This window comes from Loxodonta africana, chromosome 26 (genome assembly GCF_030014295.1).
Source record: "Loxodonta africana isolate mLoxAfr1 chromosome 26, mLoxAfr1.hap2, whole genome shotgun sequence".
NCBI classification, from domain to species: domain Eukaryota; kingdom Metazoa; phylum Chordata; class Mammalia; order Proboscidea; family Elephantidae; genus Loxodonta; species Loxodonta africana.
The window spans coordinates 33,262,308-33,280,942 of record NC_087367.1 but is presented as its reverse complement, the minus strand read 5'-3'; the positions used below and the strand labels follow the sequence as shown (position 1 = coordinate 33,280,942).

The 18,635-nt window shown below is 40.0% G+C and overlaps 1 protein-coding gene across 9 annotated transcripts in view; it reads left to right on the top strand.

The window, feature by feature from the left end:
• LTBP1 (latent transforming growth factor beta binding protein 1) overlaps positions 1 to 18,635 on the top strand; it is a 737,180-nt gene that overhangs the window by 627,339 nt on the left and 91,206 nt on the right. For all 9 annotated transcript variants that reach the window (XM_064277221.1, XM_064277224.1, XM_064277220.1 and 6 more), the window contains one exon: positions 3,998 to 4,123. In XM_064277221.1, the coding sequence (XP_064133291.1) occupies positions 3,998 to 4,123 (126 nt within the window). The remainder of the gene's footprint in view (positions 1 to 3,997; positions 4,124 to 18,635) is intronic.

The following is an 18,635-nucleotide window of genomic DNA, read 5'->3' as shown; positions in this document are numbered from 1 at the left end:
CTACAAGACGCTACTGCAAGAAACGAAAAGAGACCTACGTAAGTGAAAAACATACCTTGCTCATGAATAGGAAGACTTAACATTTTAAAAATGTTTGTTCTACCAAAAGCAATTTATAGATACAATGCAATTCCGATCCAAATTCCAACGACATTTTTTAATGAGGTGGAGAGACAAATCACCAACTTCATATTGAAGGGAAAGAGGCTCCGGATAAGTAAAGCATTACTGAAAAAGAAGAAGAAAATGAGAGGCCTCGCTCTACCTGATTTTAGAACTGTTATACTGCCACAGTAGTCAGAACAGCTTGATACTGGTACAACAGCAGATACGTAGCCCAATGGAACAGAATTGAGAAGCCAGACATAAATCCATGCACATATGAGCAGCTGATTTTTGCCAAAGGCCCAAAGTCAGTTGAATGGGGAAAAGACAGTCTTTTTAACAAATGGTGCTGGCATAACTGGATATCCATCTAGAGAAAAAAATGAAACAAGACCCATACCTCACACCATGCACAAAAACTAACTCAAAAATGGATCAAAGACCTAAATATAAAATCTAAAACGATAAAGATCATGGAAGAAAAAAATAAGAACAACTCTAGGAGCCCTAATACATGACATAAACAGTATATAAAACATTACTAACAAGGCAGGGAGCTGTTAAAAATCAATCACCTATGCTTATCCAAGGAAACCCTGGTGGCATAGTGCTTAAGTGCTGTGGGTGCTAACCAAAGGGTCAGCAGTTCAAATCTGCTAGACGCTCCTTGGAAAGTCTATGGGGCAGTTCTACTCTGTCCTATAGGGTCGCTATATGTCAGAATTGACTCGATGGCACTGGGTATGCTCATCTAAAGACTTCACCAAAAGAGTTAAAAGATTACCTACGGATTGGGAAAAAGTTTTCAGCTATGACATTTCCAATCAGTGTCTGATCTCTAAAATCTATATGATACTGCAATAACTCAACTACAAATAGACAAATGACCCAATAAAAAAAACGGGCAAAAGATATGAACAGACATGTCACTAAAGAAGACATTCAAATAGCTAACAGATCATTAGCCTTTAAAGAAATGGAAATCAAAACTACATCGAGATTCCATGTCACTCCAACAAGGCTGGCATTAACCCAAAAAACACAAAATAATAAATGTTGGAGAGGCTGTGGAGAGACTGGAACACTTATACACTGCTGGTGGGAATGTAAAATGGTACAGCCACTTTGGAAATTGATTTGGTGCTTCCTTAAAAAGCTAGAAATAGAACTACCATATGATCCAGCAGTCCTACTCATTGGAATATATCCTAGAGAAATAAGAGCCTTTACAGGAACAGATACATGCATACCCCTGTTCGTTGAAGCACTTTTTACAATAGCAAAAAGATAGAAGCAACCAAGGTGCCCATCAACAGATGAATGGGTAAAAAATTATGGTATATTCACACAATGGAATACTGTGCATCGATAAAGAACAATGATGAATCTGTGAAACGTTTCATAACATGGAGGAATCTGGAAGGGATTATGCTGATTGAAATTAGTCAGTTGCAAAAAGACAAATATTGTATAAGTCCACTATTATAAGAACTCGAGAAATAGTTTCAACAGAGAAGAAAATATTCTTTGATGGTTAGGAGAGGGGAGAGGGAGAGGGGTCTTCACTAATTACATAGTAAAAAAAATAAGAACTATTTTAGGTGAAGGGAAAGACAACACACAATACGGGAGAGGTCAGCACAACTGGACTAAACCAAAAAGCAATGAAGTTTCCTGAATAAACTGAACATTTTGAAGCCCAGTGTAGCAGGGGTGGGGTTTGGAGACCATGGTTTCAAGGGACATCTAAGTCAATTGGCATAATAAAATCCATTAAGAAAACATTCTGCATCTCACTTTGGATAGTGACTTCTGGGGTCTTTAACACTAGCGAGTGGCCATCTAAGATGCATCAATGGGTCTCAACCCTTCTGGAGCAAAGAAGAATGAAGAATACCAAAGACACAAGGTAATTATGAGTCCAAGAGACAGAAAGGACCACATAAACCAGAGGCTACATCAGCCTGAGACTAGAAGAACTAGATGGTGCCCGGCTACAACCAATGAGTGCCCTGATAGGGAACGCAGCAGAGGACCCCTGAGGGAGGAGGAGAGCAGTGGGATGCAGACCCCAGATTTTTGTAAAAAGAACAGACTTAATGGTCTGACTTAGACTAGAAGGACCCCAGAAGTCATGGTCTCCAGACCTTCTATTGACCCAAGACAGGATCCATTCCCAAACTTAACTCTTCAGACAGGGATTGGACTGCACTGAAAATGATACTGGTGAAAAATGTACTTCTTTGATCAAGTAGACACGTGAGAATATGTTGGCATCTCCTGTCTGGAGGGGAGATGATAGGGCAGAGGAGGTCAGAAGCTGGCCGAATGTACACAAAAACAGAGAGTGGAGGGAAGAAATGTGCTGTCTCATTAGGGGTAGAGCAATTAGGAGTATATACCAAGGTGTATATAAATTTTTATATGAGAGACTGACTTCATTTGTAAACTTTCACTTAAAGCATACTAAAAATATAAAAAATACATGTTTGTATGCAGTTCTTCTCAGAGATCATTCAGTGTAATGAAGGACATAGATGAGCAAACCAGCAATTAAAACACGGTGGAAATAGGCAATTTATATGTCAGTGCCTGTGTGACTGGGTGAGCCATCCCTAAGGATTCCATACATTGCCGCCTTCTGGAGTCGACTTGATGGCAACGGGTTTAGTGTTTTGTTTTTTTTTTAACCAACGTTATTAGGACTAACTTGAAAAGAACATTTCTCTTACACCAAGCACTTCATGCATGATAAATATTTAGGAGTGCCTCATCACCCTGGCCATGACAGGCATAAAGCAGTTGATGCTGAGTTGACTCTGACTCAGGAGATCCCATGTATTTCTGCGTAGAACTGTGCTCCATAGAGTTTTCTCTGGCTGTGATCTTTCAGAAGTAGATCACCAGACCTTTCTTCCAAGGTACCTCTGGATGGATCTGAACCGTCAACCTTTTGGTTAACAGCCAAGCACCTTAACTGTTGGCAGTACCAGTCGGCTCCACGGGGAACACAGTCATTCCCATTGAGAACAAGCAGAGCGTTAAATGGTCAACACGTGTTTAAATACAGCATGATCTTCTCATGAGTCAGAATAATACTAGCTACCACTTTTGGAATCTTTGTTTTGTGTTAGGCACTGTGCTAAGCCCTTTACCCTCACTCACTAATTTTGTTGTCACAAAGCCATGCAAGTAATGAGAACTAGTCAGAAAGGCCTTCATTTTCATGTATTTTATTTCTTTATGCATTTTTGATGAAATATAGATTGGAGTTTTTTACCTTTATGTATTCAGCATACATTTGTGAAATGCTGTTTATGAGCCAAACACTGTAAATAACACATGTCCAGCTTTGCCCCTAAGAGGCTTATATCTTATAAATACATAGTCATGGGCAAGACACAGTAGACAGAGGAGGGCACAGCCATCTCTCTGATGAAGAATATTTTACAGAGAAGTTGTTTTTTCTATTAGAGTGGTTTTCAGGTTCTCCAGTATGTCTAAAATAAGAGTAGTTTTGCACTCAGCCTATGAAACTGCTATTTTTATAGCTTGAAAATGGTTGAACAGTGGCCGTTTCATATAATTCAACCGAAATAGTTTCTGTGTTAAGACAATACAAACTTGTAGTCTGTATATGGACAGATGGTGTTGTTGTTCTACAAAATAAGTCTCTAACCATCTTATAATAAGTTTTTCACCATATCAATGTTGATTCCAACTCATAGCAACCTACAGGACCAGAACGTGTTTCATTCTGTTATACATAAGATTGCTGTGAGTTGAAGTCTACCTGAGGACAACTAACAGCAACTACAACTGTATGTCTGATATCGTACGAAAACAAAACAGATTTTTTTTCAAGCATTGTTAACTTTCTTTTAAATTCCAGATATGAATGAATGTGAACAACCGGAGCTCTGTGGTCCTTATGGGGAGTGTCTAAACACAGATGGCTCTTTTCAGTGTGTCTGTGAGCAGGGGTTCTCCATCTCTGCAGATGGCACCACATGTGAAGGTAAGATAAACAATAAAAATCATATAGTGATTGTATAAAGCAAAAAGGAGGTGACTTTCTATTTAAACAAGCAAACACTCTAAGGCACTAGGAAATTTTTGTAATTTAAGTCTGCAAAGCATGTATGGATCAAGATGACTCATACCTGAAAACATACCTCAGAGGTTATTGGGATTTACAAATAGCATAACCCAAGATTGTGATAGTGAAAATACTCACAGATGGTTCCACTATTGGTATGGAATTAATGAGTTTAAATTTGCAGGGATGACAATTTTAGGTGCATGTGGGAGGCCTATAGGAAAGATTTGGAGACCTCCCTGATGTAGCCTGAGATTTCTTGTTTGATTTCTCTGCACCTTTGTCAGCAGAGAATTTCTAGTTATGTCTCATATCCTCAGCTGTAAACCACTGTATTTTCTGACTTATCAGTATTTATTATCCCCATAAAAACTAATTAAGTTGTAAGACTTTAAATTAGCGGTACTGGCAACTTCGTATTTACACCTCTGTGTATTTTCAGGGAAATTGTAAAGGCTCTGTCTGGGCCTAGGATAGCACCCAAGTTCTTTACTCTACAAAACAGTGCGAAAAGCTGTGGCTTCTTTCCTTGTTAGTATCACAGTAGAACCAAGCTGAGGACAACAACCAGATTCATTTGAAGCTAATTATATTTGATCTTATCAAAAGCAGAATATTGTTAAAATTGCTTTCCTGCTAAGCAGAGAAAACACCAATGCCAGATTTGACTTCAAGAAAGGGAGATCATGGAGGGTGGGGTTTGTTTGAGCAAACAGATTGAAGGGAGTGGAAGAGATCAAGAGTGGAAAATGGAGGAAAACAGCCTAACAGTTTCAACTATGAGATATTTAAAGGGAGTCCATGTTTCAGTGGTTTGTGTTTTATGTTAATCTAATACTTAGAGCTCTGAGAGAAGACATTGTATGAAGGTACACATTCTTCTGGAGCGATTACAGCGTTCCCCAGGTCAGGCATAGGATGCTAGCTCATCTGAGGCACTTGTGAAACAGATTTGCAGAATCCCTGAATTCCAGAAAGATGCAGGTTTGCTTTTTCAGTTGGCTTTAAATCATGAATTTCGAAGGGTTCCTTCACTGAATAGTAGTCCAAGTTATAACTGCTGATGGTTGTACCACGCGGTGTTCAGAAAAAAAGTAAGTCACCTCGAGTTAGTACTCAAAACTATTATTCCAGAAGAATATACCAAATATAAATAGATTCATGTTTATTTTGTTTCTTGTACTTATTAATTTTTCTTTAATTCTGCACCCTTTTTAATATTGATTTCTGCAACTCAAGAGTTACATAATCACTCTAACTGCAGCTCTAATTTTGTTGGTCATTACTTGGCAAAGAATTTAATTTTTTTTTAAATGTGTTTTTAGAAAACCTAATGCTTTATAAAGTATTCCACTTAAGTATACTGTCTTTTTGCACAGAATCCAGACAATTTTGTAAGTAATGAAATATGTAATTTAGAATCTTGTGTCAGTATATGGTGGTATAAGTAGAAGCCTCCCTAATTGTTAGGCATGTTATTCCCTTTCTATAATAAGCTCTGCAAAGCTTTCACAGTTTATGGGCTTAATCCAATGTACTAAACTGGTCCAAATTTTCTTTTGTTGGACTTAGTCTGAAACTTATGGCAATAGCTCTATGTCCTGACTTTACCCCTGACTGTGGTTTAGGATGAAGCCAACTCATGTGATCAGTATTTAGCTATGGAACTCATGTGCCTAGTACTTGAATTAAAATGGAGAAGGGGCTGGCAGTCTCCCTTCATACCCATTTACCAACTTAATCCTGATCAAAGCAGCTGAGACCATGTTGACAACAGGGCTAGCATGCCTGGCTCTAAGCAAGGCTGAGTGAACCCCGAATTCTGTTCTCATCAGAATCTGGCTACAGCTAAGGGAAGAGTGGTCCACCCCTGGATTCCCATGACTTGGAGAGTTGTCATTGTCTGGTTGTAGTTATTGAACCACGGTGAAGAGGCATGCTCTGTAAAGATGAACTGTCTTGAGTAGCATGACACGTTTTACAGAAATAAAAACAGTACCATTGGCTCTTCCCTTTATCTCTTATTCACTTATTCATTCACTTAACAAATATTTACTGAGCACCTACCTTGTGTCAGACACAGTTTTGAGGGCAAAACACACACGGTCCTTGTCCACATGGAAGCAACATTCCAGGAGCAGAGTCAGGGATTAAACTGGTAAATAGTACATGCAGAATACATTATGTGTTTATATTGAAGTAATAGAATATTAGTTACATTCTATGGATATAGGTATATGCAGGGTGTGACATGCCATATGTAATATAATGCACAGGTTATTTTTCTCAAGTCCCAGACTTGGAATCAGAAAAATTGCAGGGGAATGGGATGCTTTTAAAACAATTGTAGTAAAAGACATGTAACATAACATAAAATTTACCATTTTAACCATTTTGAAGCGTACAGTTCAGTGGCATTAAGTACACCTGAGATATTATGCAGCCATCACCACTGTCTAGTTCCAGAACTTTTCATCACCCCAAACAGAAACCGTGTACCCACTAATAGTCTTACCCATTCCCTTTACCCCCACCCCCGGCAACCACAAATCTGTTTTCTGCCTCTGTGAATTTGCCTGTTCTGGACATTTCATATAAATGAAATAATACAATATGTGGCCTTTTGTGACTGGCTTCTTTCCCTCAGCATAGTGCTTTCAAGGTTCCTCATGTTGTAGCATGTATCAGTGCCTCATTCCTTTTTATGACTGAATAATATTCAGAATGTGGTTCCTTTGACTTCCTCCTTGTATTTTTATTTCATCTTCCAAGTGTAGTTCCATCTCCTCCTGCCACTGCCTTTTCACTCTCTAGAAGAGCTTTTACCTTGTATATATATATAAAAAAAAAAAAAACACTGCCATCGATTCAATTCTGACTCATAGCAACAAAACAAAATTTTACTTCTTTTACTTAACTAACTGTTCTTTATCTCATTTTACCTTATCCTTTTGAGAAAAAAAAAATCCTTTGCTCTTTTACTTTTTTGCTGTTTTTTTCATTGTAGAATTTTCATTTATATGAAAAATAGTTATTATTGCATTTATGAGCCAATTAAGGATTTCTTTTCTTTGTCCTTAGCAGAATGTATGTGAGTGGAAGAGTAGGGATACTGGCCATCAGATTCTGATGTGTCATCACTTCAGCCCCTGGACTCTGAGAGGAGAGCACTCCTGGTCCCTGACTTTGCCTCACTGTGGCTGTGCTCTCCCAGTCGTGTGTCCAGGCTGGGTGAGAGCTTTGTAAGATAGCAAGAGGAGCTGGGTACGTCAGGCATCTCCAGGCCTCTCTGTGCTCTCCAGCCAGTTCACACACAGAATAGCCACGTCAGCCTAATAGAGACCCCAAAAAAGTCCAACAACACAGGTGAAACACCAGTAGCCTGCATAACTTGGGCACCTTCCCTCCATTGTTTGCCATCCATGGTTAACCAACCAGCCACCCAGTTGCCATTGAGTCGATTTCAACTCCTGACAACCCCATGTGTGTTAGAGTAGACCAGTGCTCCATAGGTCCTTTAATGGCTGATTTTTTCAGATGTAGGCACTTTTCCTGCTAGTCACCTCTAGGTGGATTCAAACTTCAAACCTTTTGGTTAATAACCAAGTACGTTAACTGTTACCACCACCAGAAGACTTTTCATCCTTGGATAGTTATAGCTAATTAGGCTTCCAAACCATGATTAAAGTCATCCCCTAAAACGCTGCCTTTCAGAAAGCATCCTCATTCATTCATTTATTTGAAAACTATGAAGTATGTACTTTGTGCCAGCCACTGTTCTAGGTAATTGATGTATGCCAGCAAACAAAACAATAATCTCCATTCTTTTGGAGGTATAAACAATAAACTGATAAGTAAGTAAACTGTAATATGTTAGAACATGATAAACCCTATGAAAAAAGGAAACATGGAACAGAGTAAGAGGAATCTGAGGGCTAGAACAAGGAATGGGAAGCTGTTAGTATTCTAACTAGGGTGATCAGAGTAGACCATTCTGCCTCGAAAATGTGGATTTATGAAAATAGTCTTAATTTTTTTTTTCTAGATAAAAATGAAGCCATATTAAGGGCCTTTCTTTCTTAAGATGGTCCTCCACTAGCTAAGTGATAAAGACTTATCAATAGACACACAAAGGGGCATGAAATGGCTTGTGAGGGTCCTTTTCCAACTGCAGTCATGAATTCTGTTGTCCAGACATGGAAATGAAAAACCAGATAGACATATTTCTGACATTTCTTATTATTTATTTGAAAGGAAAACTAAAATCTTCAATTTTAATTCTATATTCCACTCCTGTATTTTCGTCTTCTGGGTGATGATTATATTCTTATTTTTTCTCACTTTTTAAAATAATGCCCTGGACTGAGTATCCAATTAGCAACTTCACTCAATTTCTAAAACAATTCTATTATTGTTTCAAAAATTGAGAATTAGAAGATTTGAAGGGGACTTCTTATAACATCTAGCCTTAACTCTGACTCCTGTAGGATTCTAACCAAAGTATTCAAAGAATCAAGTCCTATTGGAAAGCAGCTATAGAGACGTTAATGCCATAACCTTTTGAGATATTTACCATAGACCCACCTCTTGCTAGTTCATCTGTTTGAAAGGGAAAAACAGAACAAATACAAGTGGTGGGATGACCAGTTTCTGGAAGCTTACTGAGAGCATGATATCACCAAGACTCAAAGAAGTTGGGCCCAAACTCTTAGGCTAATTTTGTGTCCATTAGGGAGCAGAAAATACAATAAACACAACTTTTCCAAATGGTAGAAATGAAAATGAATTGGGAGCAGGGGTGGTTTGTTTTTAGACTTTTAGGTACGTTTTGTATGAACAGTGTAGAATGAAAGTATAAAGCTATTGCTAATAATGCTCCAAGTCAATTGGTGGTTTTGTGGCATGGCAATAGAACTTTGTATCTATCCCCCAAGAGAAAATATTGTTTAAAATTATTTAGCCAAGTAGGACACTGTGGTACCCTGACACAATAACATGTTAAACCTGGCTGCTTAACCCAAAAATTTTTAGTAGTTTTAGGGTCTGAAACTGAAAAGTCTAATAAGAGGATACAACTTGAATGTTTTCTAAAAAAGGGGAATTTAGTTTAACACTTAGAATCCTCTTCCTCTGCATGTAAAAAGAAAAGGTGTCATACAACTTACCAGGGAAGGAAAGAAAGTGGCTTCCCGCTATACAGGCTACTGTTCTTCCTACTCACTCCTCCTGTGAATGTAGTTCTGCAGAAATGAGTGAAAATCGATGTTTAAACCATTAGGGAGAGAGCTGAGGAAATTTTGCTGGAATAAGCTGCTCTTGGACCTGAAATGCATATTTTCCATGCATTGCTTGTCTTTCGTGTATCAACATTTTTATTAAAAAAACTCATAATAGTAGCAAAAAAAAAGAGCTCTTCCTAAGCCTTTATCATTGCTGATGTTTTTAAAACCCCAGAACTATGGAAAATTGTCTGTTCATAGAGGTAGAAGTAAACATTTCCTTTGCAGCCAAAAAATAGACATAAGCCTGCCAGAGAGTGAAATCTGGGAATAGGCAAGCCAGCCCTGCCTACCTTCTACTGACACTGCTCATGCCTGGGCCACTGGGGTTCCAGCTTCTATTTTTGTGAGTCCTTTGATGCCATCAGGAACCTAACTTCTTGTTAGCTGGGTCATGGAAGGCTGTAGTGAGCAGTATTATTATACTTTATACCTAAATTTATAATACTTAAGATGAATATGGAATCCCTGGGTGGTGCAAATAGTTAGTGGAGTTGGCTGCTAACTGAAAGGTAGAGTTTTAAGTCTACCCAGAGCTGCCTCAGAAGAAAGGCCTGGTGATCTGTTGTTGTTAGGTGCCATTGAGTAGGTTCTGACTCATAGCGACTTTATGTACCACAGAACAAAACACTGCCCGGTCCTGCACCATCCTCAAAGTCATTGTTATGCTTGAGCCAGTTGTTGTAGCCACTGTGTCAGTCCATCTTCTCGTTGAGGGTCTTCCTCTTTCCTGCTGACTCTTCTACTTTACCAAGCATGATGTCCTTCTCCAGGGACTGATCCCTCTTGGCAGCATGTCCAAAGTATGTAAGATGCAGTCTCGCCATCCTTGCTACTAAGGAGCATTCTGGTTATACTTCCTTCAAGACAGTCCATGGTATATTCAATATTCTTCGCCAACACCACAATTCAAAGGCGTCAGTTCTTCTTTGGTCTTCCTTACTTATTCATTTTCCAGCTTTCACATGCATATGACACGATTGAAAATACCATGGCTTGGGTCAGACGCACCTTACTCTTCAAGGTGGCATCTTTGCTTTTCAACACTTTCAAGAGGTCCTTTGCAGCAGATTTACCCAATGCAATGTGTCTTTTGATTTCTTAACTGCTGCTTCCATGAGTATTAATTGTGGATCCAAGTAAAATGAAATCCTTGACAACTTAGTCTTTTCTCCATTTATCACGGTGTGGCTGATTGGTCCAGTTATGAGGATTTTTGTTTTCTTTATGTTGAGGTATAATCCATACTGAAGGCTGTGATCTTTGATCTTCATCAATAAGTGCTTCAAGTCCTCTTCACTTTCTGCAGGCAAGGTTCTGTCATCTACATAATGCAGCTTGTTAATGAGTCTTCCTCCAATCCTAATGCCCCATTCTTCTTCATCTAGTCCAGCTTCTCATATTATTTGCTCAGCATACAGATGGAATAGGTATGGTGAAAAGATACAACCTTGACACACACCTTTCCTGACTTTAAACCATGTGGTATCCCCTTGTTCTGTCCCAACAACTGCCTCAATCTATGTACAGGCTCCTCAAGAGCATAAGTAAGTGTTCCGGAATTCCCATTCTTCGCAGTGTTACCCATAATTTGTTATGACCCACACAATGAATGCCTTCGCATAGTCAATAAAACACAGGTAAACATCTTCAGCCCGGATTCATCTGACATCAGCAATGATATCCCTGGTTTCAAGTCTTGGTGATCTACTCCCAAAAAATCAGCCATTAAAAACCCTATGGAGGAGGTGGGGCCAAGATGGCAGACTAGGTGGATGCTACCGCGGATCCCTCTTGCAACAAAGACTCGGAAAAACAAGTGAATCGATCACATACATAACAATGTACGAACTCTGAACAACAAACACAGACTTAGAGACGGAGAACGAACAAATACGGGCAGACAGCGATCGTTTTCAGAACTAGGAGCCAGCGTACCAGGCAGGTGACCTTTGGAGCCCGAGCTGGGGCAGAGCCCAGGGGGGCAGACGGCACAGACAAGGGGCCCAGCCCTACACCCCCCGAACCCATCCCGGGAGGGAGTCTAGCTGGTTGGCGCGGGCGGCGTAGCGGCACAGCCAGTGGGAGAAGCACCCGGGAGGCAGTGACTGATCTTGGAGCAGGGAGAGCAGCATCCCAGCCGAGGAGCCGTCCCGCCGGGAGTTTGGCGGGAAGCAGGCGTGGCGCGAGCGTGGGAGTCAGCTATATTTCCCTAAAGCGACCCGGGGGGGGGGCTCAGACGTTCGTGCAGGGGATGCCCACCCAGTTCGCGCCAGCGGTGTGGCGTACCGGAGGGAGAAGTCCCCGGGAGGAAATGACTGGTCTCGGAGCGGGGAAAACAGCGTCCCAGCCGGGGAGCCATCCTGCTGGGATTCTGGCGAGCGCGGGCGGGGCGTGAGCACGGGGTCCAGTTATATTCCTCTGAATAGACCCCGGGGGCAGGCCCACCCATTAGCGCGGGAGACGCCCACCCAGTTCACGGGAGCGGTGCGGCGCACCGGAGGGAGAAGTCCCCGGGAGGAAGTGACTGGTCTCAGAGCGGAGCAAGCAACGTCCCAGCCGGGGAGCCGTCCCGCTGGGATTCTGGCGCGCGCGGGCAGGGCGTGAGCGCGGGGTCCAGTTATATCCCCCTGAATGGACCCGGGGGCGGGCCCAGCCATTCGTGCGGGAGACGCCCACCCAGTTCACGCGAGCGGTGCGGCACACCGGAGGGAGAAGTCCCCTGGAGGAAGTGACTGGTCTCGGAGCAGGGAGAGTAGCGTCCCAGGCAGGGAGCCATCCCGCCGGGATTTTGGCAGACGGGGGCGGAGCGTGAACGCGGGGATCAGCTCTATATTCTGTGGTGCTACACTCCTAGCTCTCTGATCCCTCCCCCACCCTCCCCCAGGCGGCTCCATTAACATCCGAATACCCTGAGCCAGAGGGAGAATTCAGATAGTGATCTGACTGCATTTTTTTTTAGCTGATTACCTGGAAAATCTAGTTTCCCAGTGATGGCTCCGAGACAGCAGTCCATATCAAACCACATAAAGAAACAGACCATGACAGCTTCTCCAACCCCCCCCCAAACAAAAGAATCAAAATCTTTCCCAAATGAAGATACAATCCTGGAATTATCAGATACAGAATATAAAAAACTAATTTACAGAATGCTTAAAGATATCACAAATGAAATTAGGCTAACTGCAGAAAAAGCCAAGGAACACACTGATAAAACTGTTGAAGAACTCAAAAAGATTATTCAAGAACATAGTGGAAAAATTAATAAGTTGCAAGAATCCATAGAGAGACAGCATGTAGAAATCCAAAAGATTAACAATAAAATTACAGAATTAGACAACGCAAGAGAAAGTCAGAGGAGCAGACTCGAGCAATTAGAATGTAGACTGGGACTTCTGGAGGACCAGGGAATCAACACCAACAAAGCTGGAAAAAAATCAGATAAAAGAATTTTAAAAAAATGAAGAAACGCTAAGAATCATGTGGGACTCTATCAAGAAGGATAACTTGCGAGTGATTGGAGTCCCGGAACAGGGAGGGGGGACAGAAAACACAGAGAAAATAGTTGAAGAACTCCTGACACAAAACTTCCCTGACATCATGAAAGACGAAAGGATATCTATCCAAGATGCTCATCGAACCCCATTTAAGGTTGATCCAAAAAGAAAAACACCAAGACATATTATCATCAAACTTGCCAAAACCAAAGACAAACAGAAAATTTTAAAAGCAGCCAGGGAGAAAAGAAAGGTTTCCTTCAAGGGAGAATCAATAAGAATAAGTTCAGACTACTCAGCAGAAACCATGCAGGCAAGAAGGGAATGGGACGACATATACAGAGCACTGAAGGAGAAAAACTGCCAACCAAGGATCATATATCCAGCAAAACTCTCTCTGAAATATGAAGGAGAAATTAAGATATTTACAGATAAACACAAGTTTATAAAATTTGCAAAAACTAAACGAAGACTGCAAGAAATGCTAAAGGAGATTGTTTGGCCTGATGACCAATAATATCAGGTACCAGCACAATACAAGGTCACAAAACAGAACGTCCTGATATCAACGCAACTCAAATAGGGAAAGCACAAAAACAAACAAATTAAGATTAATTCTAAAAAATAAATAAATAAACAAAATAATACACATAACAGGAAATCATGGAAATCAACAAACGATCACAATAATCAAAAAGAGGGACTAAATATAGGAGGCATTGAACTGCCAGATGGAGAGTGATACAAGGCGATATAGAACGATATAAGTTAGGTTTTTACTTAGAAAAATAGGGGTAGATAATAAGGTAACCACAAAAAGGAATATCAATTCCATAACTCAAGAAAAAAGCCAAGAAAAACGTAACGACTCAACAAACATAAAGTTAAACATTATGAAAATGAGGATCTCACAATCTACTAAGAAAAACGTCTCAGCACAAAAAAGCATGTGGAAAAATGAAATGGCCCACAGCACACATGAAAAGGCATCAAAATGACAGCACTAAAAACTTATTTATCTATAATTACCCTGAATGTAAATGGACTAAATGCACCAATAAAGAGGCAGAGAGTCACGGACTGGATAAAGAAACACGATCCATCTATATGCTGCCTACAAGAGACACACCTTAGACTTAGAGACACAAACAAACTAAAACTCAAAGGATGGAAAAAAATATATCAAGCAAATAATAAGCAAAAAAGAAGAGGAGTAGCAATATTAATTTCTGACAAAATAGACTTTAGACTTAAGTCCGCCACAAAGGATAAAGAAGGACACTATATAATGATAAAAGGGACAATTGATCAGGAAGACATAACCATATTAAATATTTACGCACCTAATGACAGGGCTGCAAGATACATAAATCAAATTTTAACAGAATTGAAAAGTGAGATAGACACCTCCACATTTATAGTAGGAGACTTCAATACACCACTTTCGGAGAAGGACAGGACATCCAGTAAGAAGCTCAATAGAGACACGGAAGACCTACTTACAACAATCAACCAACTTGACCTCATAGACTTATACAGAACTCTCCACCCAACTGCTGCAAAATATACTTTTTTTTCTAGTGCACATGGAACATTCTCTAGAATAGACCACGTATTAGGTCACAAAACAAATCTTTCCAGAATCCAAAACATCGAAATATTACAAAGCATCTTCTCAGACCACAAGGCAATGAAGCTAGAAATCAATAACAGAAAAACTAGGGAAAAGAACTCGAATGCTTGGAAACTGAACAATACCCTCCTGAAAAAAGACTGGGTTATAGAAGACATCAAGGAGGGAATAAGGAAATTCTTACAAAGCAACGAGAATGAAAATACTTCCTATCAAAACCTCTGGGACACAGCAAAAGCAGTGCTCAGAGGCCAATTTATATCGATAAATGCACACATACAAAAAGAAGAAAGAGCCAAAATCAGAGAACTGTCCCTACAACTTGAACAAATAGAAAGTGAGCAGCAAAAGAACCCATCAGGCACCAGAAGAAAACAAATAATAAAAATTAGAGCTGAACTAAATGAATTAGAGAACAGAAAAACAATTGAAAGAATTAAAGCCAAAAGCTGGTTCTTTGAAAAAATTAACAAAATTGATAAACCATTGGCTAGACTGACTAAAGAAAAACAGGAAAGGAAACAAATAACCCGAATAAGAAACGAGAAGGACCACATCACAACAGAGCCAAATGAAATTAACAGGATCATTTCAGATTATTATGAAAAATTGTACTCTAACAAATTTGAAAACCTAGAAGAAATGGATAAATTCTTGGAAAAATACTACCTACCTAAACTAACACATTCAGAAGTAGATCAACTAAATAGACCCATAACAAAAAAAGAGACTGAAACGGTAATCAAAAAACTTCCAACAAAAAAAAGTCCTGGCCCAGACGGCTTCACTGCAGAGTTCTACCAAACCTTCAGAGAAGACTTAACACCACTACTACTGAAGGTATTCCAAAGCATAGAAAATGACGGAATACTACCCAACTCATTCTATGAAGCTACCATCTCCCTGATACCAAAACCAGGTAAAGACATTACAAAAAAAGAAAATTTTAGACCTATATCCCTCATGAACACAGATGCAAAAATCCTCAACAAAATTCTAACCAATAGAATCCAACAACACATCAAAAAAATAATTCACCCTGATCAAGTGGGATTTATACCAGGTATGCAAGGCTGGTTTAATATCAGAAAAACCATTAATGTAATCCATCACATAAATAAAACAAAAGATAAAAACCACATGATCTTATCAATAGATGCAGAAAAGGCATTTGACAAAGTTCAACACCCATTTTTGATAAAAACTGTTACCAAAATAGGAATTGAAGGAAAATTCCTCAACATAATAAAGGGCATCTATGCAAAGCCAACAGCCAATATCACTCTAAATGGAGAGAACCTGAAAGCATTTCCCTTGAGAACGGGAACCAGACAAGGATGCCCTTTATCACTGCTCTTATTCAACATCGTACTTGAAGTCCTAGCCAGGGCAATTAGGCTAGACAAAGAAATAAAGGATATCCAGATTGGCAAGGAGGAAGTAAAGCTATCACTGTTTGCAGATGACATGATTGTATACATGGAAAACCCTAAGGAATCCTCCAGAAAACTACTGAAACTAATAGAAGAGTTTGGCAGAGTCTCAGGTTATAAAATAAACATACAAAAATCACTTGGATTCCTCTACATCAACAAAAAGAACACCGAAGAGGAAATAACCAAATCAATACCATTCACAGAAGCCCCCAAGAAGATAAAATACTTAGGAATAAGTCTTACCAAGGATGTAAAAGACCTATACAAAGAAAACTATAAAACTCTGCTACAAGAAATTCAAAAGGACATACTTAAGTGGAAAAACATACCCTGCTCTTGGATAGGAAGACTTAACATAGTAAAAATGTCTATTCTACCAAAAGCCATCTATACATATAACGCACTTCCAATCCAAATACCAATGTCATATTTTAAGGGGATAGAGAAACAAATCACTAATTTCATATGGAAGGGAAAGAACCCCCGGATAAGCAAAACATTACTGAAAAAGAAGAAGAAAGTGGGAGGCCTCACTCTACCTGATTTCAGAACCTATTATACAGCTACAGTAGTCAAAACAGCCTGGTACTGGTACAACAACAGGCACATAGACCAATGGAACAGAATTGAGAACCCAGATATAAATCCATCCATGTATGAGCAGCTGATATTTGACAAAGGACCAGTGTCAGTCAATTGGGGAAATGATAGTCTTTTTAACAAATGGTGCTGGCATAACTGGATATCGATTTGCAAAAGAATGAAACAGGACCCATACCTCACACCATGCACAAAAACTAACTCCAAGTGGATCAAAGACCTAAACATAAAGACTAAAACGATAAAGATCATGGAAGAAAAGATAGGGACAACCCTAGGAGCCCTAATACAGGGCATAAACAGAATACAAAACATTACCAAAAATGATGAAGAGAAACCAGATAACTGGGAGCTCCTAAAAATCAAACACCTATGCTCATCTAAAGACTTCACCAAAAGAGTAAAAAGACCACCTACAGACTGGGAAAGAATTTTCAGCTATGACATCTCCGACCAGCGCCTGATCTCTAAAATCTACATGATTCTGTCAAAACTCAACCACAAAAAGACAAACAACCCAATCAAGAAGTGGGCAAAGGATATGAACACACATTTCACTAAAGAAGATATTCAGGCAGCCAACAGATACATGAGAAAATGCTCCCGATCATTAGCCATTAGAGAAATGCAAATTAAAACTACGATGAGATTCCATCTCACACCAACTAGACTGGCATTAATCCAAAAAACACAAAATAATAAATGTTGGAGAGGCTGCGGAGAGATTGGAACTCTCATACACTGCTGGTGGGATTGTAAAATGGTACAACCACTCTGGAAATCCATCTGTCGTTTTCTTAAACAGTTAGAAATAGAACTACCATACAAGCCAGAAATCCCACTCCTCGGAATATATCCTAGAGATACAAGAGCCTTCACACAAACAGATATATGCACACCCATGTTTATTGCAGCTCTGTTTACAATAGCAAAAAGCTGGAAGCAACCAAGATATCTGTCAACGGATGAATGGGTAAATAAATTGTGGTATATTCACACAATGGACTACTACGCATCGATAAAGAACAGTGACGAATCTGTGAAACATTTCATAACATGGAGGAATCTGGAAGGCATTATGCTGAGCGAAATGAGTCAGAGGCAAAAGGACAAATATTGTATAAGACCACTATTATAATATCTTGAGAAATAGAAAAAACGGAGAAGAACACATACTTTTGTGGTTACAAAGGGGGGAGGGAGGGAGGGAGGAAGAGGGTTTTTTATTGATCAATCAGTAGATAAGAACTGCTTTGGGTGAAGGGAAAGACAACACTCAATACAAGGAAGGTCAGCCTAACTGGACTGGACTAAAAGCAAAGAGGTTTCCGGGATAAAATGAAAGCTTCAGAGGTCAGCGGAGCAGGGGCTGGGGTCTGGGGAACATGGTTTGAGGGGACTTCTAAGTCAATGGGCAAAATAATTCTATTATGAAAACATTCTGCATCCCACTTTGAATTGTGGCGCCTGGGGTCCTAAATGCCAACAAGCGGCCATCTAATATACATCAGTTGGTCTCAACCCACCTGGAGCAAAGGCAAAGGAAGAACACCAAGGTCACAGGACAACTAAGAACCCAAGAGACAGAAAGGGCCACATGAACCAGAGACTTACATTATCCTGAGACCAGAAGAACTAGTTGGTGCCCGGCCACAATCGATGTCTGCCCTGTTAGGGAGCACAACAGACAACTCCTGAGGGAGCAGGAGACCAATGGGATACAGACCCCAAATGCTCATAAAAAGACCATACCTAATGGTATGACTGCGACTAGAGGAATCCCAGAGACAATGCTCCCCAGAACTTCTCATGGCACAGGACAGGAACCATCACCGAAGACAACTCATCAGGCATGAAAAGGACTGGTCAGCGGGGGGGAGAGAGATGCTGATGAAGAGTGAGCTAATTAAATTAGGTGGACACTGAAAAAAAAAAATAAAAACCCTATGGAGCACAGTTCTACTCGGACACACATGGAGTTGCCAT